The sequence below is a fragment of the Musa acuminata genome, chromosome BXJ3-11 (assembly GCF_036884655.1).
Source record: "Musa acuminata AAA Group cultivar baxijiao chromosome BXJ3-11, Cavendish_Baxijiao_AAA, whole genome shotgun sequence".
NCBI lineage: Eukaryota > Viridiplantae > Streptophyta > Magnoliopsida > Zingiberales > Musaceae > Musa > Musa acuminata.
This window is the reverse complement of record NC_088359.1, coordinates 8,951,786-8,967,500: the sequence shown is the minus strand read 5'-3', so window position 1 is coordinate 8,967,500 and position 15,715 is coordinate 8,951,786. Positions and strand designations below refer to the sequence as shown.

Genomic DNA, 15,715 nt, shown 5'->3' with positions numbered 1-15,715 from the left:
ATAACAAGTAGTTCTTTGATTGTCTTGAAAGAGATGAACAGGTAATTTGATGCTTGTTCTGATATAAGCTTTGAAATGGAAAGGCTGGGGAGTAGGAAGGGGAAGAAGAGCATAATCGTCAAGGTATTCGAGCGATGTCGTTCCCTCGGGCACCGGAGAAGCTCAGCTGCGGCGGCCACGCCCAAGAGCAAGCCATGGGACCGCTCCAAGTCCACCGGGAGGCAACGGGCGCCTGAGGGCTGCTTCACGGTGTACGTCGGGCCTACCAAAGAGCGGTTCGTGGTGAGGATGGAGTGCGTCAACCACCCTCTTTTCAGGATGCTCCTCGATCAGGCCGAGATGGTGTACGGCTTCACCAGCCCTGGCCCGTTGCAGCTCCCATGCGACGTCGACGTGTTCAACAAGATCTTGTGCGAGATGGACCAGGAGATGATGGCCCCGCCCACGTGCAGCTTCGCCAAGTGCTACAGCACCGGGTATCGTCTTCTGAGCCCTCCAAGGCTCATCGTCTCCGACCATCTCTAAGCACCCTCAGGCTCTTTTCTAAGGTTCATCATCTCCATGTATCATATACCGTGCTTTATCTTCTGGTGAAGGTAATCCTTTGTTTGTGACGTTAACAAAATGATTTAGTAGTAGTTTTTCTCTCTCTAAATATTTTTAGATTGAAAAGTATGTATAAGAGTTCCTTTGGATGTGGTGTTGTTATAATTAGTATACAAAAGTCATCGCCCATAAGTATCCATGTGATATCGGTGCCGATCTAAGATTTATTATCATTACAAACTTTATTACGTAATTATTAAAAACTTATAAAGTCTATCTTTATTTTTATTATACTTATATAAGATATTATTATTATTATTGATACGATATTGAGTTTGGGTTCCACACCTTAGGGTTGTATGAAGTTATAAGTAGATCTTTTGTCGACGGATATAAAGTCCCATAAGACTCGAGTAAAGCCAGTTACTTGCTTGGTCAATCTAATGGAATTCAAAGTTCTCCTGCTACTTGGTCTTCTTCAACCCGAATTGATTTATTTGCTGTCAATCATGCATGAGAGAGTCATAAATACGAGAAAGACTGAAACAAGTGCTGCAGATTCAACAAACATAATAACGATTTATAACCTATCGCATTATTTCATGTTCTTACAACAACAAATCCATCATACAGATATGTAATGTATAATCAAGTCATATCAATCCCAAACTGCGACTTCAAACTGAAAGAAAGGCTCATCTTCCCCATATTATATGTCCATCAGCTTTTGGAAACTTGCCATTGCTGAGCTTGGGAGCCCAAGAAGCACATTAATGCTCTTACTCTCCTTCCCATGGGATAGGAACAAGATCACCTCTTTCTCAGGTAGAGTCACAGGCCCAGATTGAACTGGCTCCCCCCACCCGAAGTCCGTGATGTGGAAGGACAGCCTCGACCAAGTCGTGATCAGAAGAGTAGCAGTCAGAGAAGGCCGAGCCCTTGTCGCCTCGAAGTAATCCATCGCCGACCGCATGTACTCGTCGGTGACCATCCCCACTGCGTCCTGGACCAGTCCAACAGCAAAGGACAGTGGGCGGCCCAGGAGCTCTCCTGCTGTGCACAGCGAATTGGTGAGGACGATGCCATTGCCGAAGAAGCCTTTCGGCAGCGGGGGGTCGAATCGGGACCTGCCGTCGACGGCGAAGAGGAGCTTCGTCTTCTGCCCCGGCTGCAGCTTCAACGCCTCCGTCCGGGCTCGCCAGACGAGCCCGGAGAGCGCTTCGAACGTGGTGCACCCGTCGAGCGTCCCGTCCGCCATGGCCTTTTTCTTGACGCGCTCCAGCTTCTCGGTGTCGAAGCAGAAGGATCGGTACAGCATTTCTTCTTGGTACAAGGTTGTGGCATCAGAGACGTCTTCGATCTCAGAGAATTCACGGTGGGGAAAGTTGATGACAGGAGGATCACGTGATCTCAGAACACTGCGGTCGATGAACGGCGGCACCGATATCGGTAGGCCTCGTGCCGTTTCCCCCCATGAGTTCACAAACTCCATTGCACCAAGCCCGTCGAACATACAGTGGTTCATGGCTAGCCCAAGGATGAATCCCCCGCAACTGAACTTAGTAACCTGCAGAGAGAGAGAGAGAGAGAGAGAGAGAGAGAGAGAGAGAGAGAGAGAGAGAGAGAGAGAGATGAGAATGTAAGACATCAGTCTTAAGCCGGAGCGAAACAGAGCAAGTCTCAGACCTGAGCTGCCAGTAGAGGCATCTCCAGTATGTTCTTAGCACCAGGGACGCTATAAACAAGCTTCCCAAGCGTGTCGGGATCAGGCTTTGTGATGTCCCCAACATCTTCCATCTTGCAGTCTGCTTCAGCCTCGACGAACACCGCGCCTTCCCTGGTGCAATCCACGATGAGCTTCCCCTCGTTGCTGATCGTCAGTCGGCCGGCGAGCGGGTAGTAGCGAACGAGGACCTGCGCCAGCGCGTCCTTGATCACTTCTGCCGCCATCTCATTCCCCTTCTCCTCCGACTTGAAGCAGTATATGGTCTGAACTATGACTGCAATGTTCTGGTCGAGGTTGGTGAGGAAGTAGAACCCCTTCTCTGTCTCTTCTGCCGGAGGAACTAGCGTCGGTTCCCCTTGCCTCACAGTAAGCTCAAACTTCTCCCTGAGATCTGCAATCTGCACACCAAACACACAACCTGCATGTCAAAACTCTATCTAAATCTCGAAGAAAACCAGATAGAATCTCACCATTTTGATGTCTGAGGAAACCGATGGGAAGTCTGAGAAACCAGAAAGCAAATGGCCCCCCAGTTTATATAGGGAGCAGGGAAGATGATCCAGCCAATCTCTAACAGAATTGGTCAGCTAAAAAGAATGAAAGGATATGTTGTTGAAGCAAGTTTTGAGCTCAAAACCTAATCTAAGGAAAGACAGTCTGTGTCTGCATCTTTTGAGCCAAATCTATCACACACTATGGGCTCATATGGTTGGGGTTGGCTACTAGCTTGCAACAAAACATAAGACATTTCCTGCATCTCTTTTTCTTGCTCATGAGTTGGTGAAGTTGGCCTCCTAATAACGTTATGATATCTTCACTCCTGTTATTATCGTGTCTCTATGGAGTTCATATGCCTGACGAGATCTTGAGACTCTGAGAATCCAGTCGAGTATGACAAGATCTACTCACGATCTAATTCAACTAACTCGGTTGACCTGATCGAGTATGGTTGACCTAATTTTGATAAGATTTGATCGATTTAAATAATCGAATGCACTCAAGTAACATGTCCTCGATTCTGACAAGCATTTATTGCCAGCGAAGAGGGCTCTGCACCGGTACATGAGATGGCTGAAGGTGCTATTCTGAATCAGGGCCTCGAACCACGTCACCCGGAGTTTGGACAAGAACTATGGTGATCGGTAATCTCTGTTCCTTTTCCGATTTCTGCCTTTAACAGGCTTTGAACTTGATTAGTGGAAGATCAAGCTAGCTAAATTATGTATGACATACATTTTAGAAAGAATATATTTTCGTTGGTTGGATAAGAATATAACACTATTTAATTGGATTTAAACACTGTTAATCTTATCAAATTGTTTTGTTTTTATGGTTCAAAGAGCCCATTAAATTATGTGCAAGATGATATGTGAATTTATATTAATTATTTTAAGTTTCTTGATGTCAAATTTTTGTATAGATTTTTTTAATTATTTGAATTAAATATACAATTTGAAAAAATAAAAAAATAAAAAAAAGTGGCGGGCCGGTTTGGTCCAGCCTTGTATGCACTCGGACCGGTGTGGGCGCAGGCCCAGTTCAGACTCGGCCCATAGAGAGTCGGGTCCAGCCGAGCGGATCCAATTAGCCGGACCGGTGTCTTGACCCAGTTCGTGTTTCGCTCGATCTGATCCGTTGGAACCTGGACCAGCGGCGGCTCATGGGACAGAGCGTGATGCGTCCTGGCGCGTCCGGCTCAGCGTGGTCTAATGGTTTGTCCAATTCAAGCCGAGCCCAATCATGCCGGTCCAGACTTCTCTTCTGCGGTTCAACCGGAATTGAGCCCAGATGTTGTCGGCTCAGGGGTAACTAGAGTCCGGTTCAGCGACAATTGAGTCCAATTCAGTCGGTTTCCGTGACAATTGAGCTAAATTGGACCGGTTCAGAGTCAATCGAGTCCAATTCAGTGATAATTGAGCCAAATTAATTCGACTTTAGTAAAAGTCAAGCCCAATCGATTTTGTTCAGTTCAATAGGAGTTGTGCTGCACACGATATAAGACATAGACACTTTATGAATTGGAAACGAGTAACATCCACTTAGTTGTACATAAATACTTCTCTCGATGAAATGATGTTTGATGATGGATAAGAGGATACTGTTGCCCACGAAGGCATACAGGCTAGTATGTTGAGGTCGTGTAAAGAGTCTGAGATCCATCTACTGTCAAGACAGGGGAAAGAAACATTCATCGACTAAAGAGTTCTCTCTGAGTTATATTAAGCACCACTTTGGTTGCTTCATGCTTCAGATGATAAATATATCATGATAGATTCATGGAACTGTTACCGCTTCCTGCTCTGCGCCATAGACTCTCCTACCACAGATGGTCTACTCGTTGAAGGGTCTTGCTGCTTTAGATGGTTAAATGATACTACGACGTGACCATTGACTCATCAACTTCTGACTTCGACCTCGATGAACGCATTGCATCAAGCACCATGCCAGCTTTATTTTAGTCAATGAAGGGTGGCTATGGTGTGAGGTGACGAAGCTTCTGACTTGAAGCTGTTGGAGGAGTCAATTATGGCGATCTTTGAGTTCTTTAGAAAGAGTCCTTCAGAATCCCGCACTTCTCATTCACAGAAGAAAAAGAAAAGAGAACTCGGCTTGAATTATGTTTGTTGTTTTATCCAGTGTAAGGCTCTTTTGAGCTTAGATTTGAACCTTCGACGTAAAAAAGGAAATCTTTCAGCATCTATTTTTGACGTGTTTGGAGATGCTCGTAATTTTGGAACCAAAAAGCTAGAACGCACTGAGAGAGGAACAAAGTCTACCCTTCTGCAGAAGCCAAGGCTGAGCCAAGGGCAGAAATAATGGAAGAAAAAGTTCCATTTTATCATGCTTCAAAAAGGTTATTGGAAAATGTTATTTTACTATATTAAATTCTGATATAAAGACAATATCCAAACCACCAAGTTAAATTCTAGCAATTTTTATCGATAGAACAGAGCCATAATCATGTCCATTTACAGTGAAAATTTGGACTTCTTAGAATCATCAGGAAGTAAAAGCATGTAATTTATGTGCATCTGTCTACAGCTCAAATAATGTGTATTTACAGCTGAGCGATTCTACAATTTAGGACTACCACGGCATCTTTTTATCAGTTTCAATATAATTCTAATCCTGATCCATCTTGTGCACAAGAGGGGAACTGAAACTAGTGGGGCTGCTGCATCATTATTCTCAATGTATCAGGCTAACCTTTTGGTATTATCACCTTTGGATGCTTATCTTCTTCCATGAGTAGGAATCAGAGTTCATGAGTAGAGGATCAGCTCGATCGAAGGTTTTGAAATGAGGCCCTGAAGAGATTACCGAAGATGAGACTGACGGTGCTGCCCACCTCCGGCGGCTTCGATGGGAGTAGAGGGTTCTGCTTCACCCTTAGGACTGTCTGCCCGATCTGTCTGCGTATCGAATCGATTGTCTTGGCATCTATAGGGTTGCCTGACATCTCAGAAAGATAGAAGGTGTCTACTACTTTGCCTTCCTCGGTTGAAATCTCTGCTCTCCTGATGGTTAAGCCATTTTCTCGGAATATTCTAGTGATTTCTGAGAGAAAACCTAATCTATCCTCTGTCCTCAGTTCCAATTCCAGACCCTGTGCATGACCAAAGACAATGTAAGTAACCAAATGCAATAGAATGAACAACCATCACAGTTTTTGAGACTAAATATTACTTCTGAGGCTCTTCTCTCTATAGCTGCCTCAAGGCACTGGATCAGACGCTGTCGCTCGCCTTCTGAGCTTACGGGAAGGCCATCGACATGCCTTATATAGTATTCCTGAAGATTAACAATAGTGAAAGATCAAGAGTGGCATACAATGTAGATTTCATAAAAACCAGTAGTGATGGTAATTTAGATTGACATTTACTTGATAAGCTCCTTCCTTCCCTGAGCTGACGGTTCCATGAAACACAACATACTGCATGTCTGTGAGTGTACAGATAGTATCAAAAAGAAGCTTAGGCCGGTCCTTAGACCTCAAAATGACCACAGTATAATCCTTCTCCAAACAATCCGTCACAGTCACTTGGGGCGCAGATTTATCATTTACCTCTGCTTTCATGCCAACCCTCTCGTAGTCCCTATCATCAAACATCAATTGATGCAACCTCCTATCAACGTGGGTAAGCCCCATCGATACGGTCATCTTACCTGTCCTCGAATCATTATCACCTTTAAGTACATTGCATAGGAGCTTCTTGATTGCGGAGAGCCTTTTGGGGTCCTCTATTGCACCCCCGGTGGACTCGTCTGTAACATGAAGCACAGCTGCAACTCTGGTGTTGTGTGTCCATAGCTCTGCTTTGTCCACATGACACAACTGGGTTGCAAGCACAGCACATATTTCAGACAGTAAGCCAGGCCGGTCGGAACCTGTTACTTCGATCAATGTTTGCTCTTTTGAAGGTGTTAGACCTACTGAACTCCGTAGTTTGGGAAAGAAGCAAGCATCTGATTCCAAGGACTGCACAAATGTAAACAAACCATCATAAAATAAAAACATTTGATGCCATGAATGTAATCTGAACTTGTGACAACATCCTATCTGAAACTCAAAAGCTTAGATGATTCAAATTGATACAGATAAACGTTCAGAAGAATAAAAGGAAGCCCTCCATTCAGAGAGAACTCAGTTCCACTAAAAATAATGGAAATGACATGTTAACAACTAGAATAAGGACTAATGACAAGTACCTTTGTTATATAGGAGATAATCTCTTTGTTCCACACTTTATTTCCATCTCGGTCGGTCACATTAAACACTGAAAACACCGGGTATGAAAAATTCAGCACAGAAATATGAACAAGAACTAAATATGATTCCTTTCGAGTTACTTTGATCTGATTGAAATTTGGAGTGCATACCATCCATGAACCAACTCCCATCAGAAGAGATGTAGGCCTTGCTGATGACAAGGTCCAGGTCAGTAAGGACTTGAACTACTTCGAGTAGAATCCCATGCTTGTTAACACTATCCACCTAAAACAATGAACAAACACAGTATTTAAGAGATAGTGATTAAGCTTCAATCTCTCAAGAATGGTCAGACTTACTCTAATAACTGTGGCATCGTGATGAGAGTCATTATCTATCACAACCCTGCATTCCAGAACCAAAGATATCACAGATGAGCTTTCGAAGGAAAAGTGATTCCTTATGTGGTTAAAAGTTTCAAAGAAAGGTAAGCAAGGCAAAAGAATAGACACAAACAACAATAAGGTACATGTAGTTTTGAAGGTTCCATGCTTAAAATGATGGAGGCAAAAGCCTCAGAAGAGGGATTCCTTCCAATCACAATATGTTTCGAAGAACAGAATACCCAAGAAACAGTAAGAACTCGAGCAAAGGTAAAAGTGGATTACTCAAACAATTTACACCAAGTAATTCAATCTATTGCAACATATCTAGACGACAAGCAGATTCTTGAAAGAAGCAAATAGATTCAAACAACGCATGCTAAAATGAAGTGAGAACTAAATCAGAAAATTGAAGTAGAGAGAAAAAGAGAGCTGTAGTTGCAAAGGCTAGCTGACAACAAAACCCAAGGAAACCAATCCATTCAAACATTGAGCACACCTAAGAAAGGATGGAAACAAATAAAACATTCGTGTACGTACATAGAAGGAAGAAGAGAACAGAAACACAGGGGAGAGGTATAAAGTTTCTGGTCCTAATTGAAGAAAAACTCCAAACCACTCCACTCCATAGCCCCGGAATCAAAACTCAAAGCAACCCACTGAATCAGAAGAGAAATGATCAATCTGTTCATCCCTTCTCAAAGCAAACTCCAATTCGATCCTTGAAATAACCCACGTACCCCCACGACAAGCCCCCAAATCAAACAACTATGGCAAGTAAAACCAAAGCAAAAGGAAAAAAAAAAAAAGAGAGAGAAACAAAGGGGGTAATCAAACTCATATCACCTTGGGGGGTTCATCCTCCTAATGAGCTTCGCAAACTCATCATCATCCACCTCCTCCTCTGGATAACTCCCCATCTTCCCCAAAGCCAGGCTTCTCCTTGGAACCAAAAGAAGCAAACAGGTCCAAATTGAAGAGAAAAGAGAGCTTCTCTTCTCCTTACATATATGTGGACAAGAGAATCTGAGAACTTAACTGGGAGAGTAAATAAGAGAAGACTATATTTATATGGAGTCAGGTAGATTCCACTGAAAGTGTTCGACGCTTTATACATCTTTCCCTATCTATTCTAATATTTATATTTACTCCATATCAAATTACGTAGAAACCCCCAAAATATGCTCAAAATCAAAAAGTTATCTGAGCTTAATAGGAGGAAATTTCGGTCATTTCACAAGGGAGGACAATCTTCTGACGTGGCTATTTGCCACTGGATGAGTGGCTGATGGCTGCACGAGTGCTGGGCGGTGATATTTGTCCCATTCCACTGGTCAATAGTTCGAGTTTTAGGGGAAATCAAAAGGGAGGGTGAGGATACCGATCAGCGTTCGCAAGTGGCGGCGCGCGGGTAAAACATGAGGTAGCGTTACCGCTACGGTGACCCGACCAGTTCACGCGCCTCAATCGGCCCGGCCCAATGAGGCTAATCAGTGATTTTGATGTATATATATATATATATATATATATATATATATATATATATATATATATATATATATATATATATATATATATATATATATATATATATATAATATGATATTTATATTTATATGAGGTGAATTCTTGTAAAAAATATCTTTTATTTTCAGAAAATTTTAACAATTTTTTTCTCAATACTTGAAATAGTTCTGATTTTACAATCAATCAATTTTTTTCTCTTTGAATCAGCGATGAATCAATCCAGCTATAATATTTTTATACTATATTATAGTGTTTTTAGTAATATAAAAATATTATAATATAGTTAAAAAACTATAACATAATTTTTTTATAACATAACTATTATAACATAATATTTTTTAACTGTATTACAATATATTTTTAATATTATTAAAAATACTGTAACACAGTATAAAAATATTGTAACTGAATCGATTAATCCTATGGATCGGTTCATAGAAAAAAAGAGAAAAAAATATGAGTAATTAAAATATCTCATATATTAGACAAAATATATTATAAAATTTGAAGTATAAAAATTACTCTCAGAAAAAAAAAACCTATGTTTTTTTTAAAATCATTCATATATATGTATATATATATTCTTGGAAAAATTATCTGAAAAGAAACCAGATTCGTTTGTCTCGGTGGGAACTATTTGGCCATATAAAAAAGAAATATAATTTTGGAGCCTAAGAAGCCTAGTCTTGCAAAAATATTGTTGCAGGTTGAGGATTTTGGAGAGGCATCATGGAGATGGACCACTTGATTCGTATTCTATGGGAACAAGGAAATGGATTCTAACGAGGCTGCCTTCTCTCATGCAAGTTACCTTACCTTGGGACAAAGATAAGGTTGGAATAGGGGAGACAATGACACAAATCTAAAAGCATATACCATATAGTACACACACTATTAAAGTTTGGCCACATACTAATATATATCCAGCTGCGACATTTGCATGAGTAACATAAGAACATACTTACCACGTCATCCAATATGGGCCACGTAGATTTTCCCCATGGATAAGTCCTTCCGCGACATTTGATAGATAAGACTATAAATATATAATTATGTGTAGTCTTCGTTGAGCTAATCTCATGATTATATTGATCTTTGACAAAAATATTAAAATTCAGAATCACTGTAACGCTCCGATTTAATCTTTCTTATGTCGGATTTAAAAGATAAATTAAGATGATTCAAAATGATCTTTGGCAATGATTTGAGATCGATTCAAATTCAAGTACCTCATCGATCGGTCACATTTACGATTTGAGGTTTCCTAAGGCATGATGATGATGGACACCAGAGCTTGAAGACTCTACATCATTGCCATGCAGTAGCGTCCTTCCCTCATCTGCATCATTCACACTTTCAACTTATTTGTGTGGCAATTAATGTTGCGATCGTCTCCCCTAACTTATCTGCATGGAACAGTTGTCCTCTGCACTGCGCTTTCCACATCCTGCCAGCACTTGTCCTGCTCATGAACTGATTGATGATTTGATGAATCAATAATTTATTTTCATCTTAATATGGTTAATCAATATGTTAATGAATCGATTGGATCGGATTGTGCTAATGAAGTGTGACTGACTTTGTACAATGCCTTCGTTCTTCATGCATCATATTTGGTGCTCTCTTGAGTCTCTCCACCTTGAGACAATGAGAGTCCAACAGAAGCCCTGGCCCAATTCCATCTTGCTTTAATCAAGTATGGAATCTTCAGCTGGCTGGAGTAATACTATAACCTAGCAAAAATGAACAAGAAGAAGAGGAAGAAAAAAAAAGAACCACACAATGGTCAAATTTGTTGCATTATGATTCCAACTTGGAAAGGAAAAAAATATTTAAAATAAAAATAATATGCAAAATCACATATAAAAATAAAATAAGATAGAGAAATAATGCAATCCAAAAAGAAAAAAACAAAAAACAAAATGTATGAAAGAAAATAAAAAATAAGAAGAAAATGATAGACAAAGACAAAATTCCCGAGTTCTTTTCTTGGAGGGAGGAAATCAGAAGTCTTGAATTTTCTCTATGGAGTGTATTCTCAGAGAGAGAGAGAGAGAAAGAGAGAGAGAGCCCAAGGTAACATGGTAAATACTTTGTGTTGTTTGATGAATGAAACGCCACATTGAGGTCCCCCAACTATTTCCTTCTTAGAAGTACCCATGGAGGGAATAGTTAACCTCGTACACCTGGATCCAGGATCTGATGCTGCACACTTGCAATCTTAAGTTGGGAAGGTAAGTAGATCAAGCCATTGGCCAGGTGTCATTGCACAAGCGGAATAGAGCCTTTTGCTGTGAACGAACCTCCTCAAGTGTTCGTCTTGGAGAGAAAGGAGGCTTCATGTGAGGGGACAAATGGGCTGCCATTTAATATGCAGTGCAGGTTTTGGTAGACTGGGTTAGCCAAACTTAAACTACATTTATTATGAAGTAGGAGTTCCACATTGTAAGTTGGATTGGAGCTTTAGAAGTTGGTGTTCTTTTCTTTTCCTCCATAAAAGGGTGCTGCGTCGGGTGGTTGTGGGGGGGGGGGGGGGGTGGTATTTCCTTAGTTCTGGACATGATTAGTGCATGAGGATCACCAAGCACCTGTGCTTCTTTAACTTTCTAATCTATGGTCATGAATCTGATGCTCCCACGAGTTGTTCATGATTCATTTTTGTGCCCCTTGAGATGACTCAGAGGGAATTTTATGTTCTCAACCACATGTTCTTAGACTATTGTTCTTCAAGTCATATCATCTGCAATTTGGAGGAAAGTGTAAGAAGGTAAGGGTCTTCTGATTGATGAGGACTTTTTAATGCATTCTAATTATTTGATCACGGATTTGGTATCCATGTCCTTGATTAACTATTCAGTATGATAAAAAATATAATTCTATGCTTTCTGATAGGTGAAAATTTAGACAAAGATGTTTGGAATCAAGCAACCGATGATATGATTAGAAAACAGTAATATATATATATATATATATATATATATATGTTTGAAATTGAATATCAAAGAGCTCAAACCCTAAAGAACAAAGAGCTCAAATCTATCAACTAGTCTGATCGCCACATAGTTGAAATGAATAAAATCAAGACCTTTGCAATTACATCTGAGAAACAGTTGCCCAAACCCTCATTGACATAACGAGAAGGGATTGGCAAGAGCATAAAACCAGCACAAAGTTCATGCTTTTGAGTGTTTGTTGCACTTCATAAACTGGAATTATTCATGTTTAGGAGATTATCTTTTTTAGTGCCGTCCATTAAATCAACTGAGGTTGTTTGTGTACTCTGATCTAGACAATGCAAATTGCTTCTTCTTGTGTGGCTGCAGTTTTCATCTCATGTACATGGTGATAAAAGGTAGAACAGGTAGGATATACATATTAAAAGCTTTAGACAAACTGCACTTGATGCTCACTATAAGGAATGAGGAACATCACTGTTTAGAAACTGAGGCAATCGCATTAAGTGCCTTGGTAGTTCTTGAAAACCTTTCCAATGAAAACAATGTTAGAAATTTAATATGAGGCAAGAGTAGGGAAAAAAAAGAAATAAAAAAGAGTGAAAGGAATTTTATACTGGTTTTCGCCACTGATGTGTGCATATGAATTGGCCATTAATCACAATATGAAGATCATGTGTGTGAGTTTTAGGGCTGACAGCCCATATTCAGGCCATGTGAGTTTTATCAGCCCACAGTCCATACTCTTTCTTAATCTAACTCTAGATTAATATAAGGGGGTGTGGTGGTTACGTTTTGGCAAGAAGGTGGCTGCGTTTTTGGGCAGAAAAGGACAGCAACGTGGTGATCTTCGCAGTAGCAAAGAGGAGAAGAAAAAGGCAGAAAAATAAGAGAAAGAAAGGGAAGAAAACAAGGACAACGTAGAGAGACTGTTCTCAATCATCTAGCGGTGTTCTCATCTCAGGTTAGATCAAATCTACAGTAGACTCTTGCTGTGATTACTTGGGGAGGTTTTAGATATCGTGGACAGTGATGTGATCCTTGTATCCCAGTTATTCTCTTGTGATTGTTGCAAGGGTTTAGGGCAAGAGATTAAGATTTGTATATTCATTATTCTCATAGTGGATTATCTCTAGTTTATCCCGTGGTTTTTACCCTTCACATTGGAGAAATTTTTCACGTATATCTTGGTATTCTATTGGTATCTCTAGTTTAGGGCCTGCTAGTATTTGTTCATATACAAAGGTTATTCCGCTTTATATCCCCATTAATTGGTATCAGAGCAAGGGTTTTGGTGATTTAATTTTTGTATTTGAATATGAAGGCCAGTAATGTTTCTCGCATGATTAGTTTAAATGGAAACAATTGGATGATATGAAAACCAAGAATGAAAGATCTCTTGTATTGGAAAGATTTGTATGAACCTTTGTAGGGGGATAGTGCAAAACCCACAACTATGACATATGATGAGTGGAAGAGGTTAGATCGAAAAATAGTTGGGTTTATTCGATAGTGGCTTGATGATAGTGTCTTTCACCATGTTTCTACTGAAATTTCTACATATTCTCTTTGAAAAAAGTTAGAAAGTCTCTATGAAAGAAAAACAGCTAGCAATAAAGCTTTTTTGATCAGAAAACTTGTGAACCTAAAATATAGAGAGGGTGCTTCTATTGCTGAGCATTTGAATGAAATGCAAAGTATTACTAACTAGTTATCCTTGAAAATGTCTCTTGATGATGAGTTACAAGCATTGTTACTTCTTAGTTCATTACCAGAAAGTTGGGAGACACTAGTGGTTTCCCTCAGTAATTCTGCGCCAGATGGTGTTATCACTATGAGTTAAGTAACAAGCAGTTTGTTGAATGAGGAGTTGAGAAGAAAGAGTTTAGCAACATCTCAGAATGATTCACAGGCACTTATCTCAAAGAACAGAGGAAGGTCAAAGTCTAAAAGCAGTTCACGCATGAGTAGGAGCAAGTCAAGATCAAGAAAAGATATTGTTTGCTATAACTGTAGTGAGAAAGGACATTACAAGAATCAATGTAAGCAACCTAAGAAGAGCAAGAAAAAGGGAAAAGAAATGGAGTCTATAGAGTCAAAAGATAATATCACAACTACAGTGCAGGGTAGTGATTATTTGATTTTGTCTCCTTCTAATGATATTTTTTCTTGTGTATGTCAGGATCTTGAGTGGGTGATTGACATAGGTGCTTCTTATCATGTTACACCACAAAGAGAGTTTTTTGCTACATACAAGTCTGAAAATTTTGGTGTTGTCAAGATGGGCAACTATGGCACAGTAGACATCATAGGTATGGGTGATATCCATTTAAAGACCAACATTGACTGCAAGTTGGTGCTTAAGGATGTGAGGTATGTGGTTGACTTGAGGCTAAATTTAATTTCAGTTGGAAGGCTAGATGATGAAGACTATGATAGCAGATTTCATAGAGGGCAATAGAAGCTCAGTAAGGGTTCTCTTGTTATAGCTAATGGAAAGAAATGTCATACTTTATACAGGTTGCAGGCTAAAGCTTATGATGAGCAGTTAAATGCTACAGAAAAAGACTTCAGCATGGAGTTGTGGCATAAGCGACTGGGACACATGAGCGAGAAGGGGCTGCAAGCTCTTTCCAAGAGAGAGGTATTACCAGACCTCAGAGGTATACATCTGAACCCTTGTATTGATTATTTAGCAGGTAAACAACATAGAGTTTCATTTGCTAGTCCTGCTTTGTCTAAAAAAATGGATGCCTTAGACCGTGTTTATACAGATGTATGTGTTAGGATCAAGAGCACTAAGAGGGGGGGGGGGGGGTGAATTAGTGCAGTGGAAAACTTTCGACGATTAAAAAAGTGTTCGTACGATAAAAATGATTTCAGTAAGAAAGCCGATTCCTAAATCACTTTAACTTTTGATTAAGCGAGATGCAACAAAGATATAAATGCAGTTTGTAGTTATGGTTCAAATCAGATAGTAGGCGCAAACTGAAATATGATATTCGTACGAAAAAACTGATTTACGTCTAAAGATTCGTAAATCACTTGATTAAGCGCGATGTAGTTAAAGCAAGGATATAAAGGCAGTTTGCAGTTATGATAGAAATCAAAACGTAAGCGCAAACTTAAATATGATGATCGTACGATAAAACTGATTTACGTCTAAACGCCGATTCGGAAAGTGCAAAGCTTGAAACCCAGAGGAGGTTTGTAGTAAAGATAATGTGCTCAAAGTAAATGCAAACCGAGATTTAGAGTGGTTCGGTCAATCTTGACCTACTCCACTTTTGGCTTCCTCTACCGACGTCAACTAGAGGCCTTCCTTCAATAGGCGAAGGCCAATCACCCTTTTACAGTTTCACTCCTTTTGACGGGCTTAGGATACAACCCTTACAGAATTTCCTTTCCTCTCTTAACATATTAGAACTTGGAAGAAAAGAGGAAGAAGAACTTTTAACTCATACAACACTTTTGAGCTCTAAAAATCACAAAGTAAAATCAGAATTTCGATGGTTTTTGGGTGCCCTTTCAGTGCTGAAAGGGTGGGGTATTTATAGGCCCCAACCCAGTTCGAATTTGGAGCTCAAAGCTATCAATTCCCGGAATTCCGAGATCTGGCGGTTGCACCGCCTAACTGAGGCGGTTGCACCGCCTGGCAGAGCTCGAAGACTGAGCCTCTAGGCAGTGCCACCTCTGTCAGGGGCGGTTGCACCTCCTGCCAGAGCTCGAAGACCGAGCTCAGGTGGTGCCACCGCCTGATTGAGGTGGTTGCACCGCTCAGCCAGAGCTTGTAGACCGAGCCCAAGCGGTGCCACCTCTTGGCTGGGGCGGTTACACCACCCAGTCTCGCTCGGAGACTGAGCCCAGG

General features: G+C 40.5%; 3 protein-coding genes across 4 annotated transcripts in view; 1 reads left to right on the top strand and 2 right to left on the bottom strand.

Moving 5' to 3' along the window:
• Positions 1–675, top strand: part of LOC135653323 (protein SMALL AUXIN UP-REGULATED RNA 51-like) — a 788-nt gene extending 113 nt beyond the window's left edge. Inside the window, exon 1 of the mRNA XM_065175178.1 lies at positions 1–675. This exon is cut by the window's left edge and continues 113 nt beyond it. Within this exon, the coding sequence (XP_065031250.1) occupies positions 76–525 (450 nt within the window). The 5' untranslated portion in view covers positions 1–75 and the 3' untranslated portion in view covers positions 526–675.
• A 430-nt stretch (positions 676–1,105) lies between these two features.
• LOC135653322 (omega-hydroxypalmitate O-feruloyl transferase-like) lies at positions 1,106–3,020 on the bottom strand. The gene is made up of 3 exons (XM_065175177.1): positions 2,743–3,020; positions 2,233–2,670; positions 1,106–2,113 (listed from the first exon to the last, which is right to left on the bottom strand). The coding sequence occupies exons 1-3, from the start codon at positions 2,743–2,745 to the stop codon at positions 1,256–1,258; spliced, it is 1,299 nt and encodes a 432-aa protein (XP_065031249.1). The 5' UTR covers positions 2,746–3,020; the 3' UTR covers positions 1,106–1,255.
• A 2,249-nt stretch (positions 3,021–5,269) lies between these two features.
• LOC103971170 (ACT domain-containing protein ACR6) lies at positions 5,270–8,422 on the bottom strand. Of its 2 annotated transcripts, XM_009385129.3 has the most exons (7): positions 8,213–8,422; positions 7,343–7,388; positions 7,154–7,268; positions 6,983–7,050; positions 6,156–6,752; positions 5,960–6,064; positions 5,270–5,879 (listed from the first exon to the last, which is right to left on the bottom strand). In XM_009385129.3, exons 1-7 carry the CDS (start codon positions 8,284–8,286, stop codon positions 5,550–5,552), a joined length of 1,335 nt encoding a protein of 444 aa, XP_009383404.2. In that variant the 5' UTR covers positions 8,287–8,422; the 3' UTR covers positions 5,270–5,549. The 2 variants fall into 2 exon arrangements, with proteins under 2 accessions (XP_009383404.2, XP_065031248.1); XM_065175176.1 differs by lacking the exon at positions 7,343–7,388 and having other exon boundaries at positions 5,405–5,879; positions 8,213–8,347.
• Positions 8,423–15,715: the final 7,293 nt, after the last annotated feature.

Bases quoted from the DNA above. Each gene is read 5' to 3' on its own strand.
- LOC135653322 (XM_065175177.1), bottom strand. The intron at 2,114-2,232 runs GTCTGAGACTTG...CTCTCTCTGCAG, and splicing joins TGCCTCTACTGGCAGCTCAG to GTTACTAAGTTCAGTTGCGG.
- LOC103971170 (XM_009385129.3), bottom strand. From the start codon at position 8,286: ATGGGGAGTTATCCAGAGGAGGAGGTGGATGATGATGAGTTTGCGAAG. The intron at 7,051-7,153 runs GTATGCACTCCA...CGGTGTTTTCAG, and splicing joins TGGGAGTTGGTTCATGGATG to TGTTTAATGTGACCGACCGA. The intron at 6,753-6,982 runs GTACTTGTCATT...ACATTTGTGCAG, and splicing joins TTATCTCCTATATAACAAAG to TCCTTGGAATCAGATGCTTG.